At 45.4% G+C, this 13,439-nt stretch overlaps 1 protein-coding gene across 6 annotated transcripts in view; it reads right to left on the bottom strand.

Moving 5' to 3' along the window:
- Positions 1–13,439, bottom strand: part of PUM1 (pumilio RNA binding family member 1) — a 3,075,948-nt gene that overhangs the window by 1,290,709 nt on the left and 1,771,800 nt on the right. For all 6 annotated transcript variants that reach the window (XM_044084662.1, XM_044084694.1, XM_044084669.1 and 3 more), the window contains exon 11: positions 12,623–12,890. In XM_044084662.1, coding sequence (XP_043940597.1) covers positions 12,623–12,890 — 268 coding nt within the window. The remainder of the gene's footprint in view (positions 1–12,622; positions 12,891–13,439) is intronic.

Below are 13,439 nucleotides of genomic sequence, written 5' to 3'. Positions count from 1 at the left end.
GATTTGGGAAAAATGTTGGCAGGTGAATGGTCTGGTTAAGAGCCACACTGGATACCACCTTAGGCATAAAAGAAGGATTGGTCCTGAGGGCCACCCTGTCCGGGTAAAATATTATGAAAAGCTCCACTGCCATCAGAGCCTGTAGTTCTGAAACAATTCTTGCTGAAGTGACTGCCAAAAGAAAAGCTGTCTTCCAAGATAGAAATTTTATATCTGCAGTAGCTGCTGGTTCAAAAGGAGGCAGGGTGAGTTTTTCCAGCACAAAAATTGAGGTCCCATGCAGGAGTTGGTGTTCTCCTGGGAGGCCTTAAATTTTTGGCTGCTCTGAGATATTGTTTTAGCAGTGGATGGGAAAAGAGGGGAGGCTCTGTGTTGTAATGAGCCGAGATTGGCAGAGGCATGGATTTTTATTGAAGAAAAAGATAGGCCCTTGTCAAGCATCTCAGTTAAGTATTGTAAAATCTGAGGAATACTGGGCTTTGCTGTGTCTATTCCTTGTGCTTGGTTCCAAGCACAGAATCTCTTCCATTTATCAGCATAAGATTTTCTAGTACTAGGCCTTCTGGCTTCCAAAATGACACCCATCACAGGTTTACGGAGAGATGTGGTTTGAATAATTAGTTGATTAGCCGTGCTGCAAGATTCAGAGTTTGGAGCGGAGTGTGCAGAATTTGATAGTTATGCAGAAACAGTAAGTGAGGTGTTTGAGGAAAGTACCACGAAGGAAAGTGTGACATATTCCTTAGAAGCGGGTATCAGTGCTGGCGAGGCCAGTCCGGTGAAATTAGAATCATTATTGTTTTTTCCTGTCTGACTTTTAGTAAAACCTTGGAGAGTAGAGGCAGAGGGGGAAAGACATAGACTGATAGGTTTTTCCAGCTGAAGGATAGAGCATCCACTTTCCGTGCCTTTTTGTGATGAGTTCTTGTGCAGAATTTGTCCAACTGAAAGTTTTGGGGAGAGGCAAATAGATCTATGTCTGGGCTCCCCCATTTCGGTGTTAACATGCTTAAGATTTGTGGATCCAGTTTCCATTCGTGCAGGTCCATAAGATTTCTGCTTAGGTCATCTGCCAGAGTATTTTGCTTTCCTGGCAGGAATTGATCTTGAAGATGTATTTGGCAAGTCAAGGCTGTGTTCCACAAGACTATGGCTAGTTTGCAAAGGGGGTAGGAATGTGTACCCCCCTGCTTGATTATGTACCACATAACTGTGGTGTTGCCCGTCTTTATCAGTAGTTGTCCTGGATGAAGCAAGTCCTTGAAGGCTATCAGAGCATTCTGAACAGCTAGCATTTCTTTCTGGTTGATATGCAGATGCATTTGGTTTGGGCACCATTTGCCCTGAATGCATCTCCCTGCCAGGTGGGCCCCCCAAGCACAGTCTGATGCATCTGTAGTTAGGGTTTGGGTGGCAGGGGGTAGAGTGAATGACAGTCCCTTGTTTTGATGACATGTCTCTGCCCACCAAAAATACTCCTGTTGTAGGCAGGGAATGAGAAGAATCATTGTTTCCCGGCTGTGACAATGTTAACTCCATAAACTTTTTAGGTACCATTGAAGTTTCCTCATATGCAGTCTCACATATGGAATTAATAGAATGCAGGATGCCAGGAACCCCAAAGCCTGCAGAATTTGCCTTGCAGATAACTGGGTTTTTGTTGCCATTTATTTGAAGTATGTTGTCAATTGTCTTTGTTTGTCTGGCGTGAGGTAAGCCATCTGGGCAGCTGTATTCAAGCTTGCACCCAGGAATGTAATTATTTGAGAGGGTACTAGCTGTGATTTCTTTTCGGTTAAGGTGTACCCTAGGCATGCTAGAAACCTTTTTACAAATGCCAGATGTTGAAGAAGAGTGTCCTTGTCCTCTGCTTGAATGAGACAATCGTCCAGATAAGGATAAATATGAATGTTTCTTTGTCTGCAGAACGCAATTACTGGTGCCAGGCACTTTGTAAAGACCCTGGGTGCAGCAGATAAGCCAAAGGGCAGTTGCAGAGAATTGGTAATGCAAAAAACTGCTTTGAAGCGGCGGTATCTTCTGCATGATTCCCTTATTGGGATATTCAGGTATGCCTCTTTTAAGTCTAGAGTTACTAACCAAGCATTCTTGCCTAGCATAGCTAGTAGCTGTTGCAAAGTCAGCATTATGAATTTTGGAATGTCCAGGAACGTGTTCAGAAACGTGTTCAGAATCGGTAAGTCCAGTACTGGACGCCATGAATCGTCTTTTCTGGGTACCAGGAAAAGTCTTGAATAAAATTCTTGTCCTTTTTCCTTTTCTGGTACCGGTTGAATAGCCCCCATATCCATGAGGGACATTACTTCTTTCTGGGCCTCTGCCGACTGGTTTTGTGGCAGATCCGGCCATCCGTTTGGAATTGGCAAAGTATGGAAATGAAATTTGTACCCCTGGGATACTATGTTTAATACCCACTTGTCCTGGGTAATTAACTGCCAATTCTGAGCATGAAGTGCTAATTCCCCCCCCCCCCCAAGGGGGCTGCCAAAAGATAAGTGCTTGGAGATGGTAGAGGAAAGTCACTGAGACTGCTTACTGTAAGGTTGTGCTTTGTTTCCTCCAGATTTGGAGGTGGAGGCACCCCACTGCTTTGATTTGTAAGAACCCTGTGATTGATATCTGGAGCCTTTTGAGCGCCTGGGTTTGCCCTGAGTGGCTCTGTTGGACACAGGAAAGGACCAATTTTTAGTAGGCCAGTGTCTACTGAACATGGGTGGCTGCACTTGCAAGACATTTTTTACAGTTTGCATAGATTTAGCTTCGTCTTCCATTTTCTTTAAAACCTCTTCTGCCTTATTACTAGAGTATCATGTTGCAAAGGGGCATCCAACAATTTAGCTTTAACATGATCAGGCAGATTTTGCACCTTGAGCCAGGCATGCCTTCTAATCACAGATCCAGTAACAGTGGCCCTACAAGAGGCGTCCAAGGAATCAAAACCACATTGCAAAGTATGCTTTCCAACCTGGTCTGCTGAATGCAATAAATCCTGAAACTCTACTTTCCACACAATCAGAAATCAACATAATTTTCTGTTTTAATAAGCCCATAACATGTTGTTGATATTTAAGCATGTGAAACTGGCAGTTTAAATCCCTGATTGCCAAGGTTGCAAACGTATAAACCTTCTTACCCCATCTATCCAGCACCCTGGAATCTCTACTAGAAGGGGTAGGATTTTTGGCTGTAGAAGCCTTAACACCCTTGGGACCCTGAGAAATAGTCTCAGGATCAGCAGCTGGATTTTTGAAAAGAAATTTGTGGGAGTCAGGAACCCAATAATATCTGTCTGGCTTACTAGGAGCCAGAGGCAGGGAATCATGAGCCATGCTTGATTCCAAGAACACATCATCAACAATGTCTAATACAGGAGGCATTGCCAAAGGCCTATGCTGAGGAAGAAAGAAATCCCTAAGCATCTTTTCTGATTCAGGGAAGTCCTGACTCTCCCAGTGAAAATGTTCCCTTAAAGTATGCAAAGTCTCTCCAAAAGAGTAATCCTCAGGAGGAGTTGCAGATGGAATGGATTCCTCTGCATCAGAATCCTCATAGGGTGGAAAAGAAAATTCCTGATCAGAAGAGGAATCAGAAGAAATGGACACCTGATCTGAAGATTCATAATCAGTGCCTTGTCTAGGCCTCTTAGCAGGGGGGGGGGGGGGGGTGGTTGGGAACCCCTGAGCAAGGTAATTAAATCCTCAGCCATTTTGATCATCTGTTTTTTAGGCATAGGGGCCTGAGCACGTGGCTCATGTGTCGGTTTTTTAGACATAGAAGTTGTTTTTGACCTTGGTTTTGTTGCTGGCATCAGTTTAATGTAAACATGTTGAGGCCTGAAAACATCTTCAGAAGCTGGTGCCTGCTCAGCAGCTCCGGACCCATCCAAGGGAGAGACATCCGCGGGTTCAATACTTTGCGAATCTCGTGGCATATCGGACTCCGAATGGGTCTCAGTAGAGGCCTGCGACTCAAAAGTAGCGGGTATCAGGGGCTGCGAAAGCGCCTCAATGAGTACCGGCGACTGGCTTAGGAGAAGCTTCGTCGGTTTTGGACCTCAATGGTCTGTCTCTGTCTTTTTCCTTGCATTTTTTGTGAACTCCGGTAGTCGGATTGATAACTGACGACATTTCAGGGTAGTTAAATCTTGAACCAAAATATTTAGAAGCAAAAATATACAGACGCTTAATAGTGGGTTGGTTAAATCTAGCACAAAACCGACAGCAAGGCACATTGTGATCAGGGCCTAGGCAAGGAATACAGTACAAATGAAAACCCTTATGAGGTATTTGCTTCCCACAAGTAATGCAATTATTAACTTTTACTGATATCGGTAAGGAGCAAGAAAAAGTTTCTCCAACGGGGTACTTAGCTTCAGTTTGAAGACTTCGGTTCTGAAACTCGAATACGAAAATTTCAGGAGTCTGCCGACTGGCACTTGCGAACTGCTTCTGCTTCAGGCACCGCGCGGCAAGAAAGACTGATTAAAATGGCGTCGGCTGCATGTTTTATACCCCTGACGTCATGGAAGAGGAGACAGCAACCGATGCAGGACCCAAGATTTTGTTATTCAGGCCGACTGAGGGCAACCTGCCAGCAGATTACCCTAACGTAATGACAACAGTGAAACACGAAGATCATCATCAGGGGGAACTGAAAAAGGGGAGGGTGATTCCACTTGCAGCAATTCAAATTACCCTTTTTGGGTGTCTTGTCATTTGGGAAGTATTCCGTTTAAAGTAATCCATCTTGGTGATGGTCTCACCAAAAGTAATGCCCTCAGGGGGAGAATCCCCCTCCACAGATTCCTGATCTGGAGAGTAATATTCCTGGGGGGACGCAATCTGGGAAACATAAGAAATGGACTCCTCTGATGATGAGAAGGAACAGTCATGTTCTTCTTCCCTGACCTGAGGGGTCATGGATGGGAGGGAAGAAGCAGAGACAGGCCAAGGGCTCAGAAGAGGCAGGGTGGAGGTGGCTGAGGCTGAAGACCTAAGGGCCATGAAGGCTTGCATGAGAGAAGTGAAGGCCTGCCAATCCGGTGTGACTTCTAAAGAAGTGGAGGTATGTTTAGTTTTCTGCTTCTTTTTGGCCGGAGTGTCTGTAGAGACAGGCCTGATGTCGGGTATGGAAATTAGCACATCCGAGGTCTGGATCCCTGCCGGATGCGTCACCGAAACTGGTTCCCTCTCGACCTTGACGAGAGTCGATGTATGAGTGATCTCTGAGGACGTGCCGGTCATTGGCTGCAAAATAGATTCCTCGAGGGACGGCGCTGCAGTCGATCCTCCGAGCGCTCCTCAACCCATAGATCGGCAGTTGGCGGTGCGTCGGAAAGCGGAGCGGCAGGCAAAGTAGGCATAGGAACCTTGGCCTTCTTGCATGAAGGTTCAGGTGTGGCCTCCGATGCAGGATCCATCCCAAGGGTTAACCGTTTGAGGTGTTGGTTCTCAAGATAGAGATTTAACGCTGCTAGCCGGCTGCTCAAGGTCTTAAGCACAAACGATTGACACACAGCGCAGGAGGAGTGGTCGTGTTCCCGGCCTAGGCAAAAAACACACCTGTCATGGGCATCCTTATAGGGTGCATCTGGCGCCCGCATTGGCACTTTCTCTTTTTTCCTGACATCAGCTAAAGGCTACATCAACCAAGTGTTACCTAGGACTACTGTCAAAAAATAAGAAAATTTGAAACCCAATGGGCTATTTATCTTTAAGATGTGACGTCTTTGAAGAGGTGATCGTACAATATGAATGTAGTCTGCGGCTGAAAAGTTCTGAGGATTGTGCATGCAAATGTCACATTTAAGGCCCCTAAGTTTATGGCCCTGCGTGTGACGCCCCATGCACACTACAGCAGCCAAGCTGAAGCTTTTGTATAAGAGCCGACGTACGAGTCGCCTGAAGGCAGGAAATCCCACACTTAGAATACTGCAACATATGACTATAAGGACATCCCTATGTTTGCAAGATGAGGTCATTCAACGGACACAGGATCCTGGGGGAGGTAAAGCTTTGGTTCCCCAGACGGACATTAGCGGTGATAACCCATTCATTATGAATACTGCAACAGTGATTTCAGTCAGGGCATCTGACTCTTTTCAGATATGACCTTGAAGCCCTCACCATTTAAGTGACTTGTTAAGATTCAAAAAAGTAGACAAATGGAGACTGAGGGAATAATACCCCAAGACTAAAGGAAAAGCCTACTGCTAGCTCACAGCCACAATCCTCTACACTGAACTACATGAAAGAACAGTTGTGTAAAATTTTACCATGACCACAGATGTACGTCGGCTCCTATACAAAAGCTTCAGCTTGGTTGTTGCAGCGTGCGTGGGACGTCAGAGTTAAGTCCATAAACCAGGTGCCTTAAATGAGATGTCGGCACGCACAATCCTCAGAACTTGGAAGGCCAGCAGGTAGAGTAGAAGGCCCAGCAGGTGGAGATGCCAGTGGTGTCAGGTATGGGACCCTGGGGTCCTTCTGTAGCATAGTTAGGTCCAGGTTTTAGCTGGGGATAAAGGAGAATGAAGAGGGGGAAATGGTGGGTGGGAAGAAATGCTGCAACATGGAAGAGAAAGACATCTATGGTTATGGTATGAGTTTACACAACTATTCTATGTCCTTCTATTCCTATGTTGCAGTATTCTAGTTGTGAGACTGTACCACAGCTTAGATGGATGACAGGGAGGTGGAAGCTGATGAGGGATTCTACAAAGCCCTTTAGGATTGCCCTGGCGAATCCTGCACGAGCTCTGGAGACTTGGCCAAGTTTGTAATACTTGGTGAAAGTGTGGACAGTGGACCATGTGGCTGCTTCCATAATGGATGCCATGTCCAGACCTTTTATGAAAGCCTTGGAGGTGGCCACTGCCCTTGTGGAATGGGTCTTTACTCCCACTGGGTTTATTTTTCCGTGGTGGGAGTAGCAGAGACAAATGGCTTTCCTGATCCAGCATGCAATGTTTTTTTTTTTTGGAGATAGCCTTGCCCAGAGCTCTGGGGTGGAAGGAAACAAAGAGTTGCTTAGATTTCCTAATGGATTTGGTTTTGCCCAGGTAAAATCTTAGTTGCCTGTGCACATCCAGGGAGTGGACTATCCTCTCCCCTTCATTAGTGGGAGAGGGGAAGAAAGTGGGTAGGTGGACAGATTGGTTTAGAGACAAGTAATTGACCACCTTGGGCATAAAGGAGGGATTAGTTCTCATGGTGACTCTTTCCTTATGGAAGGTGGCGTAGAGGGGGGAAGACCAGTTAAGGCTTGAAACTCTGAAACCCTTCTGGCTGAAGTGATAGCCACTAGAAGGACCGTTTTCCAAGTACAAATCTGTAGAGAGGATGTCCCAGCAGGTTCGAAAGGGTGTTGGGTAAGTTTTTCCAAAATGTAGTAAAGGTCCCAGGGCGGAGGGATAGGCTTCTTTGGAGGTCTCATGTGTAACACCCCTTTAAGGAAGAGATTTACGTCAAGCCTGGCTAGCAAGGGGGGATCAAGAGGCAAACAGGCTGATATAGTAGAAAGGTGTACTTTCACTGAAGAATAGGAAAGTCCACTTTTTATCAATTGACACACAAGCAAGAACCATGGGAGAATCAGCAATGCAAGGGTCCCTGCTCTTGTCTAGCACCACTTAGTAAATTCTTCCCATTTGGCTAGGTAAGATTTTCTTGTTGTAGGCTTCCTGGCCTCCCTCAGGACTGAATGCACGTCCTCTGAGTAGTGGTGTCTGAAAGGGATCAAAAGTTTATCACCCACAGTGTCAGAGACAACATCTGCAAGTGTGGGTGGAGGAGAGCTCCTTTTTCTTGTGTCAGGAGGTCCACCTTGTAGGGTAACTTGGAGAAAGTGCCCTTGGCTAGATTGTGAAATAGGGGAAACCAGTGCTGCCTTGGCCAGTAGGGAGTCACTAACAAGATTTTCGGTTTGTCCTCCTTGATTTTCAGCAGAACTTTCTGAATCAGTGGGAAGGGGGGGAAGGCATAAACGTCCCCTCCCAGGAGATGTTGAAAGCGTCTACTCTCCATGCTAGACGGGAGTAGGTCTTTGAGCAGAAGGTCTGCAGCTGCCTGTTCTGGGGGGAGGCGAACAGGTCTATTTGAGGAGTGCCCCACCAGTGGACTATATCTAGGAAGACAGTCCTGTCCAGCATCCATTTGTGTTGTGTAAAGGATGTCCTGCTTAGGAGATCTACTTGCTTGTTGTCCTGCGAGGGGATGTAGGTTGCCTGCATGCAGAAGTTGTGGGGAAAGGCTAGGCCCCGTATCTGCAGGGTTAGTCTGCACAGCTGATAAGCCTTTGTCCCTCCCTGCTTGTTGAGGTACCACATTACAGTGGTATTGTCTGCCACTATTAGAAGAATCCCTGGTAGAAGTAGAGGAGTAAAGGTTTTCAGAGCTAGGAAGCGTGCTGTCATTACTCTGACACTAATGTGTTTGGCCTTTAGGGAAGGGTGCCAGTTTGCTTGAACCCTGTATGATGCCAATGTTGCACCCCAACCTGAATCTGAGGCATCTGTATGCATTACATGGGTTGGGAGGTAGAATTGCAAGTCATAGGTTTAGCTGGACTTGTTGGATCCACCAGCTGATTTCTTTCTTTAGATAGTGAAGGAGGGGAATTATCTGTTCCAAGTGATTCAGGTACTGGGACCAAATGTTTTTGGGGAACCACTGTAGCCTGCGGATTTGCATTCTCGCCAGTGGTAGGATAGGGATGGTTGCTGCCATTAAGTCCAGGAGTCGAAGGAATTGCCTTGCAGTTAATTTTCTGAGAGTGTAGCATCTCCTTGAAGTGGAAGTCAGGGATAGTACCTTGTTCTGTGGGAGAAAGGCCTTCACATTTTGTCCGTTCTGATTCTGCAACCCAGAAAAATCTTGTCCTGGTCTGGGTTCAAGGAGAACTTTGAAAGGCTGAGGGTGAACCCTAGATTCTGCACAAGGGACATGTTGAAGTGCAGATGATTTGAGAGGGTATCTTTTGACTCCGCCAGTATTAGGATGTCATCCAGATAGGGGTAAATCTGGATTCCCTGAGTTCTGAAGAAGGCAATGGCTGGGGCTAGGCATTTTATGAACACTCGGGGGGCAGTGGCAAACCAAAGCAGTAAATTGGAATTGAGAGGAGGGCCCAGAGAAACACAGGAATCTTCTGTGGGAAGTCCTGATGGGTATGTGTAAGTAGGCCTCTTTTAGGTCCAAGGTGGCCATAATGGCCTTGACCAGAATAAAAGATAGCAGGGTGGGAAGTGACAGCATTTTGAAGGTGAGCACATGAAGGTGAAGATTTAGGAAGGAGAGGTCTAAGATGGTTCACCAAGGGCCATCTTTTATTGGGGACCAGGATGAGACGGGCGTAGAAACCTTTTCCTTCCTGTCCTGAGGGGACAGGTTCTATGGTACCTAGCTTCAGCAGGTCTGTCAAAACCTGTGGAAGGAGATGTAGCGGGTTTTTTTTTTTTGGGGGGGGGGGGTATGGGATGCCTCTCTTGGGTGTTTTTTCTTTCAAGGAGAGGAAATATCCTTTTTGGATTACGGATAGTACCCACTGGTCAGTGGAGATGGTTTGCCAGAAGGGGAGGTAGTGGGGAAGGCGTGCTGAGAGTGGCAGGTGGACAAGGCAGTCACACATTGTTGGGGCCTCCTCTGTCCTGAAAGGATTGTCTGGGCTGAGGAGGTAGTGCATTAGGTCTGGACGTGGTGGGTCTTCTTGCACATCTTCTAGATCTGGAAGAGGAAGCACCCGTCTGAGGAGGGTTATGCCTACAAAGGTGGCTTTAGCAGGGTAGTTTCTATAGTACTTGGAAATGTGGGACACCAGTAAATGTTTAATGTCCTGCAATTTCTTACTTTTTTCTTGCAGATTCTTGAAGAGATCTGCAGATTGTTTTCCAAAAAGGAAATTGTGATCCAGTGGGCCATCCAAGATCTTGGACTTGAAGTCTTCTGGGAGATTCTGAAGTCTCAGCCAGGAATATCTCCTCAGGACAGAAGCAGATGCTGCAAAGCGAGCAGATGCTTCTGCAGCATCATAGCTGCATCTAATCGAGTATCTGGCTACTTGTGTAGCCAGAGACAGTTTGGAGGAGATGTCAGCCTTAATGGAGCTATAAGTGATAGAAGCCAGCATAGAGAAGGCTTGAGACACCAAATCCAGAGCATACTTAGTCATGTGCGTCTGACAATTAATGGCTCTGAAAGCCAATGTGGAGGAGGTGTACATCTTCTTACCAATCTTATCCATAGATCTGCTGTCTTTATCAGTGCGGAGGAGAAAGGTGGAGGGAAGCAGTTTGGATTGCTTATCAGGGAAGGTGGCAATCACTGCTGGGTCTGCCAAGTGTGGTTTGACAAGAATGTTTGCTCATCAGGCACCTTATAGAAGCGGTCTGGATGCTTGGGGGCATGTGGCTGTGTGTCTGCGGCTTTAGATGCAGAATTAAAGGCATCCAAGTAAGCAGGAAGAACCGGAGGAACAGCAGAAGGGGAGTGCGATTCTACTTGAAGGAGCTCAAAGTATCTCTTTTGGGAGTCTGTCATTTGTGAAGTATCCCATTTGAAATAGTCTTTTAACATGGTGATGGTCTCACCAAAACTAATATCCTGAGGGGGAGAATCCCCTTCAACAGATTCCTTTATCAGGAGAATAATACTCCTGGGGAGATGCAATTTGGGAGGTGTATGATACAGAGTCCTCTGAGGAAGAAAAGGAAGAATCATGCTCTTCCTCCCTAACCTGAGGAGTCATGGTGGGGGGGAGGCTGAGGCAGTCCTAGGGCTGAGCAAAGGTACAGTAGTGGGGGCTGAGGCTGAAGGCCTAAGGGCCATAAAGGCCTGCAACAGGGAAGAAGTGAAGGACTGCCAATCTGGTAGGTCTTCTGCAGTGGAGGAGGTATGCTTGGTTTTCGGTTTCTTTTTAGCCAGGGTGGAAGATGGAACTGGCCTGGAATAAGTTTTAGAATCAACCATTTCAAAAGTCTGGATCTCGGTCGGAGGTAGATTCTGGTTCCCCAGCGACATCAACAGTAGTCTGTGTCTGGGTAGGCTCTGAGGACGTGACAGTTGTTGGCTGAGCAACAGCTTCCTCAGAGGTAGTTGTTGAAGTCGACGGATCTGCCGGGCGTCCCTCAGCTCCTAAACTGGCAGTTGGCAGGGCATCTGGTAATGAAGCAACAGGCGAAGAATGCCTAGGAAGTTTGGGCTTCTTACGCGGAGGTTCTGACTCTGCCTCCGAGGCGGGATCCATTCTAAGGGCCAACTGCTTAAGGTGCTGATTTTCTAGGTAGAAGTTTAAAGCGGCCAGATGGCTGCGTAGGGTTTTCGGCAGAAACGACTGACAAATGGAGGAGGCGGAATGGTCGTGCTCCTGGCCTAAGCAAAAAAACACACCTATCATGGGTGTCTTTATGGGGTATCTGGCACCTGCACTGGCATTTACTCTTTAAACCTGACATCAGCCAAAAATTGCTACAACAACCAACCCTAAGCAATACCAATCGGATATGTAAATAACAAAAACCCAACGGGTTACTTAGCTGTAATATGACGTCTGAAAAGAAGGGATCACATGATGCGTCAGTCGTCTGCGGCTGAAAAGTTCTGAGGATTGTGAGTGCAGACGTCACATTTAAGGTCCCTGGTTTATGGCCTTATGTCCGACATCCCACGCATGCTGCAACAGCCAAGCTGAAGCTTTTATAAAGGAGTCGGCGTACGAGTCGCCTGAGGGCAGGAAATACCACAAATAGAATACTGCAACATAGGAATAGAAGGACACTGGGGTCTTGTAGCGGCAAGCACACCCCACCCTGCAGTGGAGAGAAAAGCATAAACAGGGGTGTTGTTTCAATGAATTAATGTGAGCACAAAATGTTACAGACTCCTTTCATCAAAGGGATTATCCCATTAGATGGACCCACTCCACAAGTCCTTTGACCCAAAATAATCAAATCTCATCTCTGTATTCAGTCATTACATTAAATTTGAAGAATACAATTAACAATTTCAATACATATATTCTAATATACACATCTTCTGAAATAACTACATGAATTACACTATTCTTTACCTCAATGATGGAAGCACTTACGTGATAACACGGGTCTATATCACATCAGCGAAATCTAAAAATAGTGAACGCTGATATATCGAACTTCAAAGTCCGAAAGCTGAAAACAGCGAAGGAACGATCAGCAAACTTTTTCCCAGGGAAAACATTTGCTGGGCCATTTCCAGGCTTTGCTGTTTTCTCCACTGTGGAGCGATCCGGGAGTTTAAATATTTACATTTTTTTGACTGTATACCCCGTTTTTTTTTATTTTTTTTTTTATTATTTCCCTGGGAAAAAAATTGATGATCTGTTCCTTCGCATTTTTCAGCTTTCGGACGTTGAAGTTTGATATACCGGCGTTCGCTATTTTTAGCATTCTCTGATGTGACACAGACCCGATAACACTGCTACTCTGAAATTAAATCCAGAAGATACAAATCTTACAAAATATACCCAACCCACATAACTAGACACTATTATGCTATAAATTAGATATTAACAGATGTATAAATGTCAGTCTAAGAAAAGTTATTAAAAAAACAGAATGGTAAGAAACCTGGATCCATGCTGATCTTGTGAGAACTCCATGATGTGTCCAGCAATTTCACGGAGTTGAAGGTTAGGATATCTGTTATTTCTGAAGTCTTCCAGAAGCCTGCTTCTCCCGGAGGGCATGACATCAGACATTCCATACCGCAGACGAGATGATGGGAAAAGGGTACTACTAGTGCTAAACAAACTGGAAGCACTACTTGTATTGCGGAATTTTGCTTCTGCTCCAGGTGCCGCAGAGATGTACCGACCACTGCCATTTGTTAGTCCTCCTGTTGGGACACACAAATCAAACTTACACACATCAGTACAATGAAAATTAAGAATAAACTTCAATATCAGTGCTAAAAAATATAATACATGTGTACTCACCACATCAGGTGATCTGCAGGATCTTCTGCAAATCGCAACATTTAGGATTTCCATTTCTAGTATCTGAAGATTTGCTTAATTCACAATTTCCCCCAATTCATATGCTTAGGGATGCCTGTGTCCAAAAGAAGCTTGTCACAAGCTCATCCATTATTTGATACAAGTGCACTTAGGAACCTCCACTTTCTAGATGAGCACTCCATCACCAACAAGACTTGAGCAAGTAAAACCAATAAAAAATAAAAAAAATGTTCCTGCTGCACAAACAAAAAAATTATATGTGTATATATACATACATACATATATATATATATATATATATATATATATATATATAGGGTCTACGGTTGACTGAAAACTAACTTAACTGAAAATGAAATTACTAGGACCACATCACTGAAAGCTCACTTCACTGAAAACTTATTTAGCTGAAACTTTCATTAAAGCTA

This window comes from Protopterus annectens, chromosome 1.part1, assembly GCF_019279795.1.
Source record: "Protopterus annectens isolate FY-2018-M chromosome 1.part1, PAN1.0, whole genome shotgun sequence".
NCBI lineage: Eukaryota > Metazoa > Chordata > Ceratodontiformes > Protopteridae > Protopterus > Protopterus annectens.
The sequence above is the reverse complement of the archived record's forward strand: the minus strand, read 5'-3'. Positions and strand labels throughout refer to the sequence as shown.